General features: G+C 38.7%; 1 protein-coding gene across 7 annotated transcripts in view; it reads left to right on the plus strand.

The window, feature by feature from the left end:
• Positions 1 to 13925, plus strand: part of LOC137378217 (proto-oncogene tyrosine-protein kinase Src-like) — a 195794-nt gene extending 181869 nt beyond the window's left edge. For all 7 annotated transcript variants that reach the window (XM_068048421.1, XM_068048420.1, XM_068048423.1 and 4 more), the window contains 4 exons: positions 3110 to 3186; positions 5443 to 5596; positions 7091 to 7222; positions 10393 to 13925. In XM_068048421.1, coding sequence (XP_067904522.1) covers positions 3110 to 3186; positions 5443 to 5596; positions 7091 to 7222; positions 10393 to 10601 — 572 coding nt within the window. In that variant the 3' untranslated portion in view covers positions 10602 to 13925. The remainder of the gene's footprint in view (positions 1 to 3109; positions 3187 to 5442; positions 5597 to 7090; positions 7223 to 10392) is intronic.
• Positions 13926 to 18873: the final 4948 nt, after the last annotated feature.

Consider the following 18873-nt stretch of genomic DNA (forward strand, 5'->3'; position numbering starts at 1 on the left):
GCCCTCCTCCTCCCTGTCCCCTTCCAACCTAATGATCCCAGTGCTTCTCAGGGTGCTGCTGCCCTGCGGCCTGTGGCTTCAACTTTCTGCTCCTCCTCACTGGAGGTCTTGAGGCCTAAGTGAATGAAGCCCATAGCAAATTGCCAAGGGTCTCATGCCTCCCTTGCAAAATGGAAAAACGCTGATAAACGCTGGCCATTTATTTCACAGGCTGAATGAACATTCTGCCGCCTTCAAACGTGGCCTCTTCCTGCCTGCTGGCTGCCTCTGGGCTGCTCCCCTAGCAGCTTAAACACATCAGGCTTCTGTCCTGGCGCCATTCACTGCCATTTTCCTGCCCCTTCCAGCCTGTCTCCAATGTGCTGACAAAATCACAACCTCCATATGAATGAGTTTCTGATAAGCATGGTAAGTGTTAGGGAAGGAGCATGCAGGTTCAAAACAGTTTTTATATTGGGTTAAGTGGAATGCTAAGGTTGCCAGCTTCCGGCATTCGAGACTCTCAGAAACAGCACCTTAAAGTAAACTTTTTGATTTTACAAAGTTCAGTGGTTGGGAAGACTGGTCGCCCTGGTGCCTCACTAAACCCAATATAACAGCAGCTTTAATTGATTTGTATCTGTTGCATATATTTATGAAATATTTCAGCACAAAAATACTGCTGCTGTCCTCAGTTGATCTGAAGAACTTTAATAATTGATTGCAAAAAGAGAAGGCTTATGCATTATTGATGCTTGGGTCACGTGTTGTAGTGAACAACATAGGATTACACAGGATATAGGGCACAGAAACAGGCCATTCCACCCAACTAGTCCATGCCGGAGTTTATGCTCCACTCGAGCCACCTCCTAGCTTTCCTCATCTAAATCTATCATCGTAACTCTCTATTCCCTTATCCCTCAAATGCTTTTCTAGCTTCCCCTTATTTGCATCTATACTATTTGCTTCAGCCCCTCCCTGTGGTAGCAAGTTCTGCATTCTCGCATTCTTTGGGTAAAGAAGTATTAAGATTATATTATATACCACTGATGATCACCCATTTAGAGGCCATTGGGCAGTGAAGAAGGCAGGAAATTAATCTTCATGCTTCTTGGACTGAAGTTATTAACTTGTCTTTTCTGTCTTTTGGTGCCATCGTAGGTTTTACTTCAAGGCCTCCCAGTCTGTTTCAAAAAGCTGAGTTTCAACTAGTTATGGAAATAAACTTCCCTTTATAAAATGAAACTGGATTTAATATTGATTTGGATTTAGGGAAATTTCATGGTTTTACTTTCAATTTTGCTCAAGTATTGTTGCCTATTTTAGCTTAACAGGGAAGATTAGCAGGATATGAATAAGTAGGGCTGGATCTTGTTGTCCCCCAGTGTCGGGTTCCATGCCGGGTCTGGGGTTGAAGGTGGATCCGGATGAGGCCCGCCACAGACCTCGATGCCAGGAGGGCCTGGCCCAATCCTCCCAGTGGCGGCGAAGCTCTATTGCGGCCTCCACTGCTGCTGGGCGACAGGACCACAATTAAAATATTCAAATCAATAAAATGAATGAATTAACTTATACTTACCTGCAATCTTGAGGGCTCGCCGCAATCTTCGGCGCAGCGGCCGGCACTACCGTGCCTTCAAATCCCCATCCGGGGAAATGTGGCGCCCCACTGGTGCGGAGGGGAGAGGAGTTAATATTTTCAGTGCGGGTGGACAGGGTCAAATGCATGTAATGGGTGTAGGGGATGGGAAGGGTGAACTTTAAACTTTGTGCAGTTTGTGGGGGGAAGGTCAGATGTAAAAGATGTGTTTTGGGGGAAGGGAAAATTGTTATTGTAATTGTTATTGAGGGGTTGGGAAAGGGTGGTAGAAATTTATATAATTTTGGGGGGGTACTTTAAAAATTTAAATATGCTGACAGGGCTGGCTGCCCTTTATAAATGGCAGCTGATGCCATTGCCGGGGATGGACAGTTCCCCCCACTCCACTTGATTGCGGGGGGCGGGCTGGCCCAACTATTTAAATGAGCTGCCACGCAGGAGATTGCGGCGGCTCTTTGGCGTGCGGTCCACTGGGATGGGCCGCCATTTTTTGAGTGGCGGGCTCATAAAATCCAGCCCGTACTGTCAGAAAAATATCTTTTTGGCACTGATACTTGAACTCTAGGATAATCACACTTGAGTGTGGACCCATGACCTCCAAGTTTTCCTCTCAGCTTTCTAACGCACCCAATTCTAAAAACAAACAGTAAGAGTTTGAGATCTCAATAGCTTTGACAGTGGTGGGAAGAACAGCCCAAACTGGGCTATACTATTAGAAGGAAAAACAAATGTCTATTTAAAAAAAATGTCAGCATATTGTTTTAGTCTTTATGCAGAGCCAAGAGAAAGAGGCCTGCGCTTTCCTCACTCCTAAACTCCACTTTTCTGACACATGAACAGTATGGTCCTGGGTACTGGCAGAGCTGCTGAATTTTCCTGCTCTATTTTTATAGTGTGCTGTTGGAGGGAGGTGTGCTGCTGTCTTCATGCTGAATATAAACTGTAGTCCTGTGTATATCATGTCAATAACAAAGCATGTGTACAGCATAGGCTGTCTGTCAAATTCTGTTTAATGCTAAAACTGGCCCGTTGTTTTATGGGATAACTTTGTAGAAGTCTGTTTTGTGAGGGAACTGGGTGGCACTGTGGGTTAGTTACTGACCTTTCGCCTCTGGAGGTTGGGGTCAAATCCAGCCTTTGCTGATGGAACGGAAGTCTTTTTAATCTGCTGTCTATAAAGGCCTAACGTGAATGCTAAGAGAGACATTCTGAGAGACCAAAGGTTGCTTGGTGTGGGGAATAGAAAAAATGGTGCAATGTGCAGTCGGGCTCTTCTGAGGTTGAGGGCTGAGGCATACCTGGTAGCTAAGTGGAGTGAAACATCTAGATGTGCTATACCAGACCTCAGAATGCTTGGTGGTGACATCCCTCATCTTGCTGAGCATTAAAAAATGTCTGCTTTGTTGCCCTATAACACACTTTTGTGAATCACACAGATACAGGATTAGAACAGAATATCATAGAAAGTAATCCAAGTTGGAGCGTAAAGTGTTACAGATTTCTTATCTTTTGAATGGTTTACTATTACAGGAAGTTTATTGGATTTCCTTAAAGGTGAGATGGGAAAATACTTGAGGCTTCCACAGCTGGTTGATATGGCTGCTCAGGTTAGTGCTAACTTATTACTAATAAAAAAAAATGATTTTTAAAGGTCTTATGGAACTTCATGGATAGTTTTTTGAATGCACAATACTATTTAATAGCATGATAATCTATTGATAAACATCTCCCACAACAGACCTCAATACTTTGGGGTCAATCCACCCATAATCACATCCCCCTAGACATCAAAGAACAGCTGGAGGGCATCTGGCTCCAACTCAGCTGCTATTATTGGGGCAAGGGAAAAAACCTATTAATGTGACAATTTTTTTCCTGAATTTACACAGCAGTGTTAAGTAGAAAACCTTGCTGTAAAGCTTTCTGTGGTTCTCCATTGCGAGTTGATTTTTTAAATATATTTCAGACTTCATTGCATTTGGTTAATCTTGTAGGTAACTGTCAGTTAAATCTAATGAATGCAAATGTCAAGAAGTGGTTTAAGGGAAAATTATCTCAAAGTAGAAGACTCTGGCTTCAGACTGCATCTCATTTGTTTAATTAGCAAGGCTTTCCTGCATTTGATCCTCATTATCCCAGTGTACCCATGATTTCGAAAAAAATGCTCAGTTTTACAAAGAATGGCAAATACCATCTCATTCTTATGAAACCAGTGAGTTCAAAGATAGTTTATAACCTTGATCTTACCCCGAGTGATTTTTGATAGCAATTTTTTTTTCTTAAAGAAAAAGTTATACATTTATTTTATTTCACCCCATTACCTCTATCTCTGGGCGGTAAGAAGCATTTAATGAAAAATATAAATCTGGGCAGGACGGGCATTCTTTAATGCAATTTAGCATGTAAAAGTTTTTTACATCTAGATATCCAGATGAGCAATAAGAGTCATTTGGACAAGTAATGTTGACTGTTATATCAAAGTGCAGCTGACTGTTGAATAACTTTCTAAAGGGAGAGTGCAGTTGAGTTCAGATAGAAAAAATGTATAGCCAGAGGGATCCTTAACATTTGTTGAATATCAGAGAAATCATTTCAAAACTAAACTGGCTTTCTCTTCTGAAACTGGAGTTGAGTCATTCTGATGAGCAGGATCTTGCATTATTTGAAAATATACGAAAGATTTTTATTCATTGTTTTCTATAAGCAGTTACTATTTCTAGCTTTTAGATTGGTGGCGGGAAGATAGTGTTGAAGCTCATGTAACAAGCCAAGTAATGTGGCCTCCCTGGTCTGTATGACTCACAGAATTTACCCACTAATCTATTGGGGTACTGTTAAATTTCATTTTTTCTGAAATAAATGGACTTGGGCCACTTTGGGATTTCACTGTAAAACTGCCCTCAGATTCATTAATGGACATTAATAGAATCAACTAGATGACTGTGGAAGCAGTGGTGTCACATTTATCCAGTAAATGTTGCCATTCAGAGGTGGGTATGGGACGCATTAAGGGACAGTAGAGTCCAGCTTTGTTTATTAACACATGGCCAGTAAGTGCTAAATGCTGTCATCAACTGTAAAGCTACAAAATGTTTGTTCTCTAATACTGCTATTGTGCTGATGCTAAGGTGCACCTGTGCAAGAATGATAGCAATAATATATAATATATTTCAAAGAAGAATATATTACAGAAATAGCTAAGCAGCAAGTCAGTTCATTTCCCCAAGCAGCAAGTCAGTTACTTCCACTTGATACAAGTGGTATTTATTCACCAGTAAGTCATTCTAAATCTTCCTCCTCCCTCCAAGCTGGAAATATTTTATATGTTTGCCAAAAGGTAGGCTTCTTTCCAATATCTGACCAATGCTAAATATCCAAGAATGTCTTTTCTTCCTCCTCCCACCTTAATCACTTGCTGGTCACTCTATTTATCTTGTTGCTGTACATGGATGGTTGTCTAAATCAAAGATATGCACAGCAATTAGATACATACTGAAATTATTGTTTGTAAAGCTTCATACCATGAGCAGCATGCAATGTATTTACAAACTTATTATAAAATTTTGGCCCCCAAAACTTCATAGCAATTCTTCTTTTTGCACTTAGATACACAGTTTTCTTTGCATCAGACTTTTCACAGATCTTTGTCTGTGTCCCCAGTGAGGGAGGGACACTTGGGTTTACGTGCTTCATATTTCAGAGCAGTACAGCAGATGTCATATTTCTAGAACAATGGATGTGACACCAGAAAGCAAACAAAATTTGATTCTCCTCCATTTTCTATGTGTTGCGTTCAGTGCTGCATTACTATTCTCCATTTTCTATGTGTTGAGTTCAGTGCTGCATTACTTCTGATTTTACAGATCGCAGCTGGCATGGCATATGTAGAAAGGATGAATTATGTTCACAGAGACTTACGAGCAGCTAACATTCTTGTGGGTGAAAGCCTCGTGTGTAAGGTTGCTGACTTTGGTCTGGCTCGATTGATTGAAGACAATGAATACACAGCCCGGCAAGGTTAGTGCTGGATGATTAAAACTGGTACAACTGACTACAATTATTAATGTATCTGAAATATCCTATCAGATTCAAATACTCGTAGTTCATAATTTTGAAAGATTATGGATGTATGCAATGTAACTAATATAGAGTTTGAGATTCATGATTTGGAATCGTGATATTCCCTAATACTCAGTTAAGAAACTCACAAGCATTGACATCATACTTGCGTCCAGGATTTTATAAGATATGATGCTTCATTGATCTTGGCTTCCAGCCTCAGAAAATCACCCTCAATCAAACCAATGTGAATTTTATTTTGCTCAAACCTGCCTCTCTGTTTGAGATTCCCAATTTATTGCTGATCATAGGCAGTTTGTCCTTTGGACCCACCCAAATCCACTAAGAGCTTAACTGAGGCTACAAAATATAACTGTGGAGATAGGAAACTTTCACTTATTCCAGTAGTCTGGCCTGGATTCAAACTCTGACCCCAGGGATAAAAGATCATAAACCAATCTTGTCCCATATTGTGTTCTTTCTCTTGCCTTTTTCCTCAATTCCTTCTACTACCATTTTTGACTGCACTGTGCTTAATTGGATCAAGTTGGTTAATATGCCAGACGAAAAAGCTGAATTTTAATGCACATTTGCCTCAAGGCTACAGCAGAACTAAACTAGATAATGTCACACATTGCTTTAAGCCACAATTTCATCTTGTTCCAATAGCCTGATCTTATCAAGATTTCACTCTGTAAAATGAAATGATTTATTAAAATCTTGTGAATTCTGCAACTGTATTTCACATCTCAACCAATCTCTGTCTTGAAAAAAGCAGATGATAATGATTGCTGGATAAATGAAATAGTATTATGTGAAACAAGGTAAATTGCTTGTTTCCATTAAGGAAAATTAATAATTTATACAAAATATGCATTGAGAATCTGGACAGTAGATTGTAGAATTTCTTTCTTCCCCAGCTTTGGTGATGTACTGCACTAATGATCTTGGTCTTGCACCCTGATTTCTTAATACAAAATCTGTATATCCAAACAGTAAAGCTAAACAGAGCAAATGACAGATACCAAAATGGCCTCATTTTTATATAAAAGAAGTAACTGCTTTGCCCCTTCTTGCTACATATCAGCAGTTAACCCTATAGGAGCTCAAACAGGACAAATTAGTGAAAAAGAAATGTTGTGAAAATAGGACTGAGTTAGCTGGTTTCAAGAACCAGTTTACCAAGCCTTGAGGGCTACAGGTTGGCCATCTATGAGCTGGAAGATTATAGGTTCAAACCCTGATCCAGTACTTGAGCACATTAATTAGCTTAACACTCCACTATAATAGTGAGGAGTGCTGAATTGTCAGAGGTGCCACCCTTTGGATGAGATGTTAAACCAAAGCTCGGTCTGCTTGTTCTAGAATTTCAGGTGGAGGTTAAATATCATACTGAAAATACTTGTGTGTTCCTGATGATTTTCTTTATTCATTTGTTTTTATTTGATTCAGGTGCCAAATTCCCAATCAAATGGACAGCTCCTGAAGCTGCGCTGTATGGGCGTTTTACCATAAAATCAGACGTGTGGTCATTTGGAATTCTGATGACTGAACTAGCTACAAAGGGCAGGGTGCCATATCCAGGTAAATCCCAAATTACAAAATGTTTTACTTGTTATTTGTACACGAACCAATAATCCTGAAAGCAGCAGAGCAGCAGGTTTTCCTGGATACATTTATGAAAGTTATACAGCTTATTGTTGGCACATTGGTATCAGCATGATTTGCCCACCATACATGGTGGATGTTATGTTTATGCCGGGTTGCTGGATATATTATGTATATCTGATTTATCTCAGCACAATGCAGATATCACACTTGTATTAAATCACCAAATGGTTTTTTACAGCACTTGAAAATATCTCAGCTCTATATGATCTCAGTACATTGTCTTCTTCCGAACAGTCTGTGTCTAGTAGAACATTTTAGCTCTGGCTCTTTTTAGTTTCCGTTTCAAACTCTTCAGCTCCACCATAGGCTTAAGCAATCAAACACAGTGAACACAGATCAGTGGACAGACTAATACAATCAAACTCAGATCAATCAAACTCTACAGTGGATGGTAAAACCAAAAAGGTAAGTAACCAAAATGTTCTTCAAAAAAAACCAGGAAATCTTACGAAGCAGCTGCCTCTTCTAATTATTAGTAGTTGCACCCAGAATCTCATCACTAACTTTGACAAGTTGTGAACAGCTGTTTGAAACTGCTTGAAGACCGAACCTTGCTTGAAATGCATGCAGCCTTTTAATTTGATAAGTAAGCACTCATTGAATTTTCCAAAATAGTTGCTGTGTTTAATACATTATAAACAATGCCTTTGTAACTGACTCACGTGAAATGGTTAGCACTATTTGCTTGTTACAGGCCACTGTCAGTGCTAAGCATGGACAGTATAAGTGGTGCACCATTGAGTTCTGTCTACTAAATCCACTGGATAAAACTAACCCAAGTAAATAGCACAGGAGAATCAGCATTTGAACTGAGTTGTTACATTGGTCGATTTTGCCAAAGAGTAGTTCTGCGCTCTTCCTGTTTATACCATGGCACTAGCCAATTGTGGAAAACATTTTTGTTGCATGTTGAGTTGGCTGATCTCAGCCAAGGATGGCAGAGAACTGCAATTGGAATCTGAGTCCCTGAACTCAGGAAAGGAAAAATCAGCCTGAGTTTCCAGTCCTGTTTGCTATATGGTGACCCTTCTGGAGTACATTTGTGTGGATTCTAGAACTGGAGTAGTCTGCACTCCACTGTCTCTTCACAATTGCATATCCTGCTCAACTATCAAGGCTCAATGAGTAATGGCAACTTGGGCATAGTGCAGGAGACCAACTCATCATCCATACAGCTGCACTTCAGCAAGGTGTCAATGCCTTCAGGAAAGAAAACAAGGGTGGGGGGAATATTACTCAGTGCTGAATTATTTGTTTGAGCTGCAATTTAAAATGTACACCTACAAACATATGACAAAGATGGACAGAAAAAGACTAGCTAATCCATCAAGCTTGCCCTGAACAGTCATGATGAGTTAGGCATCATGATTCGCTGCACCCGCACCCACCAGCAACCATGTCACCTTCTGGTCCTGAGCTAACTGTTTGAATAGTTGTAATGTTTTAATTTTAGGCTTTGCATTTGTCGAATAGTAATGATTTATGGGCGAAGCCACTGCTCTGCAATATTCATTCTGATTTGGGTGGCATGTGAGCTGCACAGAAACGAAAGAAAAGTTACTCTAGATTAATTTCTGCACACTGTGTTTTGACATCTTACAGTCGGTTTTTAATTCCTTTTTTTTATTGATTGCAATGACTTTAACATGAATTTTACGGCATCACAAAGCCACATATGTTTATGGGCAATAAATCTGATGAAGTAACATCTTTATTTGAAAATGAGTGCGACTAAAGGTAATGCTGCACGGGTGAATGCAAAAGCTGGTCATAAATAACATGATTCAGGCCAAAATCTTTCCCAACTGCAATCCATTCTCAAATCACACCCAAACTACTAATACTTTGAGACCAAAATCTGACCTCTCCCATCTAGCAGCCTTTTCACACCAGCAATGCAAATACATTTTTAATGTGTAAATATTCTTATGAATCAGGAATGTGTTTTACAAAAGGTTTACTAAGAAGGTGTGGTTAGGTGGTTTAGCCTAGTTGTACAGTTGGTGAAGTGAGTAAAAAAATTCTCGAGTTTTTCAAATATGTAAATATTGTCACAGTTTTTGTTACCTTTGTTTGATTTAAAATATTAGTGGAAACGTTGGGCCGCACTTCAACTATTAGAGCACTTTTTGCTACAATATTAGAGCACAACTGACTCACTCACAGCTCCTCTATACTCCATAATAGCCAGTGCTTTATAGATATTTTCTGTAAGTGCCCAGTCTGTACTGGGTTAGCTCTCTATTTGGATACAATATGTAAGCTCCCTGCTAACTGCTTCATCCAAGAAATTATTGCCTTGTTACACAGTAAGTCACTCTTGAGTTTAGGTAGATTGAATAAATAAAAGAGTATGGTTATTGTTCAGCTACTGGTGCAAAATTTTTCTTATTTAGCAGGGGTTTTTAATATTACAGCTGCAGATTTGCTCTTCTGAATTTCCAATTTATGAAAAAAAAGTTTGTATTTACATAATGCCTTATTAGATCTCTCAAAGTGCTTCATATCCAACTAATTACTTTTGAAAAACAATTGCTGTTATTTGGATAAGCAGAGCAGACAATTGGTGTACAGCTGAGTCTGTGCCTGGTTAAATAGTTAATGATAAGTGGTCCCAGCTGACTTCTCCAGTCATTGTTTGGAATCTGAACTTCACTTCTTGTCTTTGTAGGTGGCCTGAGCAGTGAAGCAGGTGATTCACATCAGTTTGGTGTAACTCTCTAATGGATATCTTCTGTTTATTTTATGCATGAAACAAAAAATAAGCACTTTGATGGGCTGGTTATTTATTAGTGTGCACTGAACTGAATCTGGCCAGGCATTACATATAAACACTGGAAGACTGCAATCAGTTCAGATAAATCATCATGATTCAAGGTGAATGCAGACTGTATTGAAGGGCAGGGGAGTTGTAGTATGATGGCTCTTTAGGGCTGCTTTGAATGAATTGTAGAACAATACATGAGTCTTGTTAAACACAAGATCATGTAACTAATATTCTTCCCTCTAAGAGGGATTATTTCCCAAAAGCAGATTGCTTCGATATTGAACTCTTACTTGTGTAAATTTGTTTTGATTGGCAGGAATGGTAAATCGGGAGGTGTTGGATCAGGTAGAACGTGGTTATCGAATGCCGTGCTCACCTGAATGTCCCGAGTCTCTTCATGATCTCATGATACAGTGTTGGAAGAAGGAGCCAGAAGAGAGGCCAACCTTTGAGTATTTACAGTCCTTCCTAGAAGATTACTTTACTTCCACAGAACCTCAGTATCAGCCTGGCGAAAACCTATAGGCCCAGCCACTACGTACAACACCAGAGACATTGTGCAGCTTTCGATTGCAGAAATTCACTAAGCCTAGCTGCACACAGCCCTTAAATCTGCTTAATAACTGGAATTCCTGTACACTGTGCACTAACTCATTTCTGCATATTGTTCTACAGATTGTATAGATGATGTTGATGATGAGGCACTATAGGTATTTAATTTGCATTTCATCACCTTTTGATAGGTAATATTCCGACTAAAGAGATAATGAAGAATTTCCTGGTGCAAGCAAAGCAAAGCCAAAACAGCAAACAAGGAATTCTGTCTCCGTAATTACTCTTCAATTGTGTCCAGATTTTATTGACTGTCCCTTCTATTGTTTACCAGCAAAAACAAATCGAGAATGATGTATGTCTTACTTTGCAGAAGTTATTTTTTTAAAAATTAAGCTTTGTAGTTTGAGGAAATATAATAACCCTACCTAGGATTAAAGCAAACCAGAAATATCTCTTGTGCATGTGGTGCTAGGCTAGTTCTTCTAGGGAAAAAAAACATATTTATCTACAATTCACTTAACTGGAAATTGCAACAGCATTCAGATATTTTGCACATTTCCTTTTCACTAATTTGTGGTACAACTTGCCTTTTATTACCATCCAATATTATTTATATTTTAATCCATTTTATATGAATCATGGGAATTGATTCTAATCAATATGTTGGTAAAACATGAACTATTTCAGTATTTTTGTCTCCCCTACAGTACTTTGTGTATATAATGTTTTGTTTTGATGAAAGGAACTGAAACACTGGTTAAGTTGCCATCTTTTATGACTTATATAGCAATAATGTGAACAAGCAAGAGAAAAGTTTGCTCTTAAGAAAAAAAAGTGTGTTGGTTAGTTTGCTGAGATACTATTATTCCTGTTGGTTAGTAGAAGGTGTATTTTACAATAGTAAGACATGCACCACAGTTTCACTTTCATAGTCTTGTACTAAATCAACCCATTGCATTTAGTTGTCTTCAAGACTTCCCTCTGGTGGTCATCCTGAACATGAAACGAACAGTTCTGTTTCTCAGGCAGAGTAACTTGAGGTGCCAAACATGGATACTTATTATAGATACCTAATTGATGTCACTATACATACGAGATATTTAGAGTGTTATGATAAGATATTTGTTTTTCAAACAAACAATCTAGCTTCAATAACTTTTTTGCTTATTTTGAAGTCAAATTTGTAAAAAACTTTGGCCATTGAAATTATGTTGTGTGAATATTCAAATATGCATTTATATGAAATTCCTTTATCTGTACCACATGTATGTGAATTAATGGAGATGTTAACCACTTTATTTTAAACCAGTTAACACTGTTAGAATAGGAAAGGAATTTCATATAGATCCATTAATTATTCAGGGGTTTCAAGGCCTTGCATTTTGAGATGATATCTTTCCACAGGCTGCAGTATAGGTTCACTATGTTGCAGACTATATGAGTTGCATATTAGGTGGGAGGGCGGTGGGGGGGTTTCCTCCATTTCTTGCAGAACGTTCTAACATATGCTTCATGAAGTGAAGATTAATTTTCACTTGTGGTTGCGAGCCTCTTGGATGAGCAGTGGCAATTTACTTTTATGATTGTCAACTCATTGCTGTTAGACCTTTCTAACATGGGGTGAGGGGGTATGGAAGGACTATTGCTTTTGGGTACAAAAGATGCATTGGACTGCATTATAAAAGCAAAGATCCTTTAAAATGCAATAATATAGAGATGAGCTTTATTGATGTCTCTTTAAGAAATCTCCTTCAATGTATGTGGTACTTGCTGTAACATGCCATTTATAAGGTGACATCTCTAAAGTTTTGATACTATCAGATGCTGTGATAATCTAGAAAAACGTACAAGGTCCTAGAAATTCCGAATAAAAATACTCAACATTTTTACGGTCCAAACTACTTGATACCCTTTCACTTTGGTTGCATTAGTTCCTGGATTTCTCTACACTCCTGTGAAGAATGGTGTTGTACCTGCACCAGCCATTCTTACTATTGATTAAGTTTGTAGGCCAGTATCAGCACATTGCCTACATTAACAGTTGTCATCTTAAAAATTGAAGAAGATATTTTCAGTTGCTTTGGCTGCAGGTTGGGAAGAACAGGCTTTTCCTTTAACTCTTTAGATGAACACACAAACAGATGGAGACTTGGCTGAGTTGGAAAGCTGATAAAGGACTGTTCGTGTTGAAACTGAAAATTCCAAACCTCTTTACACTTGTCGTCATATACACCCATTTCAACTGAGCAATTTTGCCTGTTAACAGCCAAATTGTACACTCGCTTACATGCTTTAATGTGGGTTTCAGCCTGAACAGCATACAGTCACCTAAAGGAATAATGCATCGCATAGGTTTTGGTTTCATCTTCTGACTGATTATGAGCGAACAGTAATCACTGCATGAGTTTGCATTTTGGAAAAGTGGACAAGAAATTGTACAACTGAAAATCTTGTGAATATTTCCCTGTGAATTCCTAGTGAGTGTGAATAATCATTTTGTGCAAAATGAATTTGTTATTTAATAGCAACTAACTGCGTTTGGCGATGCCGCCTACTAGGAATCATAGGCCTTTCACTTGCCCTTCCTTCACTGTGACCACAAGACTGTACAAAATCTTGAGTATGTGTATGGAGTAAAGCAAGTGTGTAAGGGGAAAGAATAATAAAGTTTGTAATGACTGGGGGGGGGGAGGGGGGAACATCTTCCCATGAATTGGGGGAGAATTCCAACCTGTTGAGTAAATTAATATAAAGACACTGGACTCAACAGTGGAATAGTTTCAATCTGTCCTTTGTATATAATATACAGTATTACAAGATTTTAGGGGGAAAATATACTGTTCAAGTTTTGAATTTCAGGCTGGGTAAACCAGCAAAACAGCTACTAAAGTGATAATTTTAATAATTTCTTTCCTTTGAAACTCTGATTTTCTATTGCCTGTAATATATACTGAAATGCCATTTTTTCATTTTAAAAACAATGTGTCGTGTATGTAATGTTTTGGCTATTCTGGTACTTTTGACATGGTGTACACACTCCCACGGCCTAAGCAGAGAATATATTGATTTTCAGCTCTGGTTTCTTTTGTTATTTTTTACAAGAAAACTTGCAATCTTTGCATTTTGAAAACCTTAATAAAACTCACCTTTGTATGTAATTGCACACATTTCTGCTGCGTATAAATTTTATGTTCAGAATGGAAAGGTTTTTGAAATTTTGGGGAGGGGAAGGGGAGGAAGGTCATTTTGCCAGTTCATGTTCCTTTTCTGTGCAATTAAACAAAAATGATTAAACCTTACTGATATCGCTATATTTTTCTACAAATGAACAAAATCACGAATTGTTTCTGTACATGATTGTTGAGATAATTTATTTTTCCCCATTGAATTGCAGTTGTAATGCTAATTTGATTGATGTGTCACATGGTGACTTCTCTCTTTTGAATTCTACATTCACTTCCATTGTACTGCATTTAGCCTCAGTTTACATAAGACCTGAAAAGAGGGCATTTAAGTTATTGCACGCAAGGAATAAACTATTTCAAAAACCCTTTTAGTTATTGAGCACTCTTTCCCAAGGCAACTGATCTGATCCAAAGTGGCAACAGAGGCTGACAATTGACTTTAGCGGAACACCTCCACTCAGTCCGCAAGCAGGACCCTGAGCTTACGGTTGCTTGCCATTTCAACACTCCCTCATGCTCACATCTCTGTCCTGGGATTGCTGCAGTGTTCCAGTGAACATCAATGCAAACTCGAGGAACAGCATCTCATCTACCGATTAGGCACACTGCAGCCTGCCGGACTGAACATTGAGTTCAATCATTTCAGAGCATGACGGGCCCCCCATTTTACTTTTATTTTTAGTTACTTTTTCTTTTTTTACAACATTTTTTTCATGTTTATTTCATTTCATCTTAGTTTGTTCAGTGTGCTTACCCACTTTTTTTTTCATGTTTGGACTTGCTGCTGTTCAACCTTCAGTCTGTTAACACCCTATTTGTACTAATTCTTTGTCTTTCAACACACCATTAACATATTGTTTGCCTTTGCTCCATGACCTTTTGGTCAGCTATGTGGCCTTATCCAATCTACACCTTCTCCTTTGTTATCTCTTGCCCCACCCCCGCCTCACTTGTTTATAACCTTTGACATTTCTAATATTTGCTAGTTCCGAAGAAGGGTCACTGACCCGAAACATTAACTCTACTTCTCTTTCCACAGATGCTGCCAGACCTGCTGAGTGGTTCCAGCATTTCTTGTTTTTATTTCAGATTTCCAGCATCCGCAGTATTTTGCTTTTAATTTAATTGACTTTAGCCCTCTGGTTTAGGAGGGAAAAAAATGTAGGTAGAATTGCAATCTTGATGTCCACGCTCTCACACTTTCACTATAGTGTTAGTTTATGAGTGAGGAGAGGATTTTTCTCACCAGTGTCCTTGGTTGACTAGACTGCTGTCACTCAATAATAAGCCTTGCACATGAACGATGGCCATTTGTGCAAGATAGTGGGAGGTCACCAGTGTTTGTGGAACTCTACTGCAGCAAGGAGTCAACATACTTGGGAGGGGAGGACAGAAATTGATCATAACAACAACTACTTGCATTTGACCAGTAGCTTTAATGTAGAGATATGAGAGGCCACGCAGCCTATCCATAGGATCATAGGAAATAAGAGCAGGAGTAGGCTATTTGGCCCATCGTGCCTGCTCTACCATTCAAATAGATCATGATTGATCATCTACCTCTACTCCATTTCCCCCCACTATCCCTATCTTACTCCATATCATTAGTAAGCCTGTCTAGCTTATCGTTCCATAAAACTTATGGCCACATTACTCATGGCATTTACCTGTTTGTTGAATAATTCCAGAGTTTGTGCTTCCATTAACCTACCTGAGAAATCATTCCAGACATTGATCACTCTGCATGAAGAAGTGCTTCCTAACATCAGTTCTGAACTTGCTATTTACCAATTTGTTTTCTTGTCCTACAATCTTGGTTTGACTTGAAATAGTGCTCAAGGTTAACCTTTTCTAGCCCCACTTCGGATTTTGCATACCTCAGTAAGATTCCATCCTCTTTCATGACTTCCCTCATCATTTAGTCCCCTGAGAGAAGGGATTTGAAATGTTAGTTTAGCTCAATTGTCAAATCCTTTCCTCTGAACCAGAAGATCACGGATTCAATCCCAATTTCAGGACTCAAACACATAATCTAGGCTAACATTTCAGCATAGCACTGAAGGAGTACTGTATTATCATGTGCTGCTTTTGGATGAGGCATTTAACCAAGGTCCTGTCTTCCTATGAATGTAAAAGATTCTATAGCACTCGCTATTCAAATGAAAGTTCTGCCAGTGTCCAGGCCAATATTTATCCCTCAAACAATCATTAAAACAGATTGACTAATCATTTATCTCATTGCTGGTCATGGAACCAAGCTGTGAGCAAATTAGTTGCTATATTTGCCTACATGACAACAGTGACTCAACTTCATAAGTGTCATGCTAGACCCCCACCTGCCAAGAATGAGGTATATTAATTTCACCATTAGGACATTAAATTTCAAACTTTTCTGAAGTAAAGAAAGGACTTGTTTAAAAAATCACCAGGCCCTTGGTTGGAAAAAGATTTTTTGCATACCAACAGCCAGTGCTTGGAAGGACAAAGGGGCTAGTCATTGCTCCAATTTAACCCACAATGGACTTTGAACACCAGGTATTGTGTGTAAGAAGAGACATTTCAGGGTCGGCTAAGACCAGAGAATCCACAAACAGATGTGGTCAGACGAGCTAGTCACGTGGCTAACCTGGGTTTTTCTTAATTGTACAAACAGTTTGAACTCAGTGTCTGTTTGCTCCTGGAGTGAGAAGACCTCTCCTGGCTGGCTCGCCTGTCTGCTCCCATCCCTTTCTCACATGACCGCCAAGAGAGAAAAATCTCCTACAGGGAACAAGGTTTAAGAAGAATACTGGGCCCCAACGAAAAGCAAGACCTACAATCAAGGACTCTACAGTGAGCATGAAGATTGTAACAAAATCCCTCTTCAGAGATTGCCTCAAACTTTTCCACTTTATTTCTTCTACTCTGTTCTGTCTCCATCTGCATGTGTGTATCGCGTATGCATGCTAGCGTAGGCGCATCATGTATCCGTAGGTGTTAACCGAATTAGAGTTTACGTTTAATAAATTTCAACCTTTCTTCTTTAAACCTAGGAAAACCTGTTTGTGCTGGTTTCTTTGCCTTTTAATTGGAAAGCAGTGAACAAGGATTCACCAAGGGGGAGCTAAGAACACGGTGTGTTTAAAACTAAATCCTGTTACAGTAAGATGAGGTGAAGGCTGAGAGGGAACCCTAGACCCCTTCCTCACCTGATCGTAACAATAAGTAATTCATTAACTGTGAAGTGTTATGGCACATCCTGTGGATATGAAAACTGTTGTACAAATCCCTTGTTCCTCCTCTCAATGATGAGAAAAGAAAAAAAAAATTGTCTTCAGCAAAAACACCAGAAGCGGAGCAACATGCTATGTCTTTATTTGTATTGAAAATTCGTAGGACCAACCTTTTGACAACAATGTGCAGTTGAGATCACGATAATGCTGATCGAATGAAATGATTTTAATTCGTCCATCACATGTGTGACATGACTTTCATTGCATTTTGAATTGTATTTTTAAACCTTTTTTGAGCGCCTTTATGTTACAGGGCCCAGATCACTTTCCATAGTACCACGAGAGATCCAACTGTATATTTAAAGAAGTCTGTTGCACTATAGATCTCACAGTATTAAAATGCCAAAATATATATTTTTTAAAAGGGCAGTCATTTCATGCTGGTTTCTTTCGACTTGCAACCAGAAGTTTCCCAATCTGCAGAATTGTCATACCAACCTCTAATTGACCTCGGGATTAACAGCTATTAATCGTTGTGTCCTTAAAGGGACAGGCCATTTACAGGAACACCTCCATTTTAGCACCAGAATAATGAATTGTCCATTGCATTGTTTTATGTTTCGTCACCTTGAACTGACATACCCTGACTTGCTGTGATGAGAGATGTAGTGTAAGTATTTTTTCAGTATTTTAAGATTTTTAAAAAATAAATTCTCACATGCAAAATTGATTCTACCTTCACAAATTGAAATCCTTGGCTAGTTGTTCGAGTTCCTAAACTTCGTTATTCCTTACAAAGTTTGTTTTTGTGCACCTGGTTCATCTACAGAGAGAATGCAGCATAACTTCAGTTCTTTCCCAGCATTGTGAAAAGGTAAGTCACGGGCTATAACTAACGAAATTAAATTTGAAAGTTAGTATAGATTCAAACAAATGTGCAGATTAAATTTTGTAAAATGAATTTTCCACTCAAAAATCCAATATTCATGTTTCCCTCTGATTTTTGTCCAGATTTAGTTTTCTGAAATGACAACTTAAATGTCAAGAAATGTTTAAAAATTAGAGATTTTTTAAAAGTCTGCTTAGAGCAAGCAGGATAAGACAAACAATTGATTTATATAAGCTCTCTCACACAATTAATGATCCTTTGTCACAAAATACTGGGTTTCCAACTGTCTTTAGTTTCCAGAGACAGAAGTTTTTAACTCTGATCTCCATTTTTGGCTTGGTTTACTTTTTTTATGTTAATTTTTTTTGTAAGAAATTATTTCTCGGCTGAACCATATAGACTAGGAAGCTCATGGGCTCAATGCTCAGTCTGTGTCAGTTAGCTAATTTCTGCTGGGGTTTTGCTAAAATTGCTATATTTGGCTTCAGTGATCTTGGGTTAGGGAGGAGGAAATTCACCCATAATTACCTTTCATGTGTGCATGAACATTTGAAGAAAACAGGATCGAGCTCTGCTGTATGCTCCCACAATAAATAGCCTGGTGTCTATATTCCCATGAAAATAGGCATTTGGGTCGAGTACGAGAGGTGCTTGGTTCCTTGGTGCTGTACGTGAGCAAGGAGTCAATGTTGATAGGAGAGGGAGAAAATTGGCAAGATAACAATATCACTAATACAAATGGAGAATGGATGTAATGTTTGCAAAGACAACGTGGAAGTGGACTATGCCCACATACAGACACGTAAACAGAATTTTCATTATCTCTGTTAACTGGATATTCCCTGTTTGGTTTTAGCTTTGATTGGCAACTGTGCTATCCAGCAACTGATTGATGCAAATTCCAGCTCCTGCAAAAGGAAACTGCAGTTCCAAAGCTGGCCATTGATTTTTGTGCT

Source organism: Heterodontus francisci, chromosome 16 (assembly GCF_036365525.1).
Source record: "Heterodontus francisci isolate sHetFra1 chromosome 16, sHetFra1.hap1, whole genome shotgun sequence".
Lineage (NCBI taxonomy): Eukaryota > Metazoa > Chordata > Chondrichthyes > Heterodontiformes > Heterodontidae > Heterodontus > Heterodontus francisci.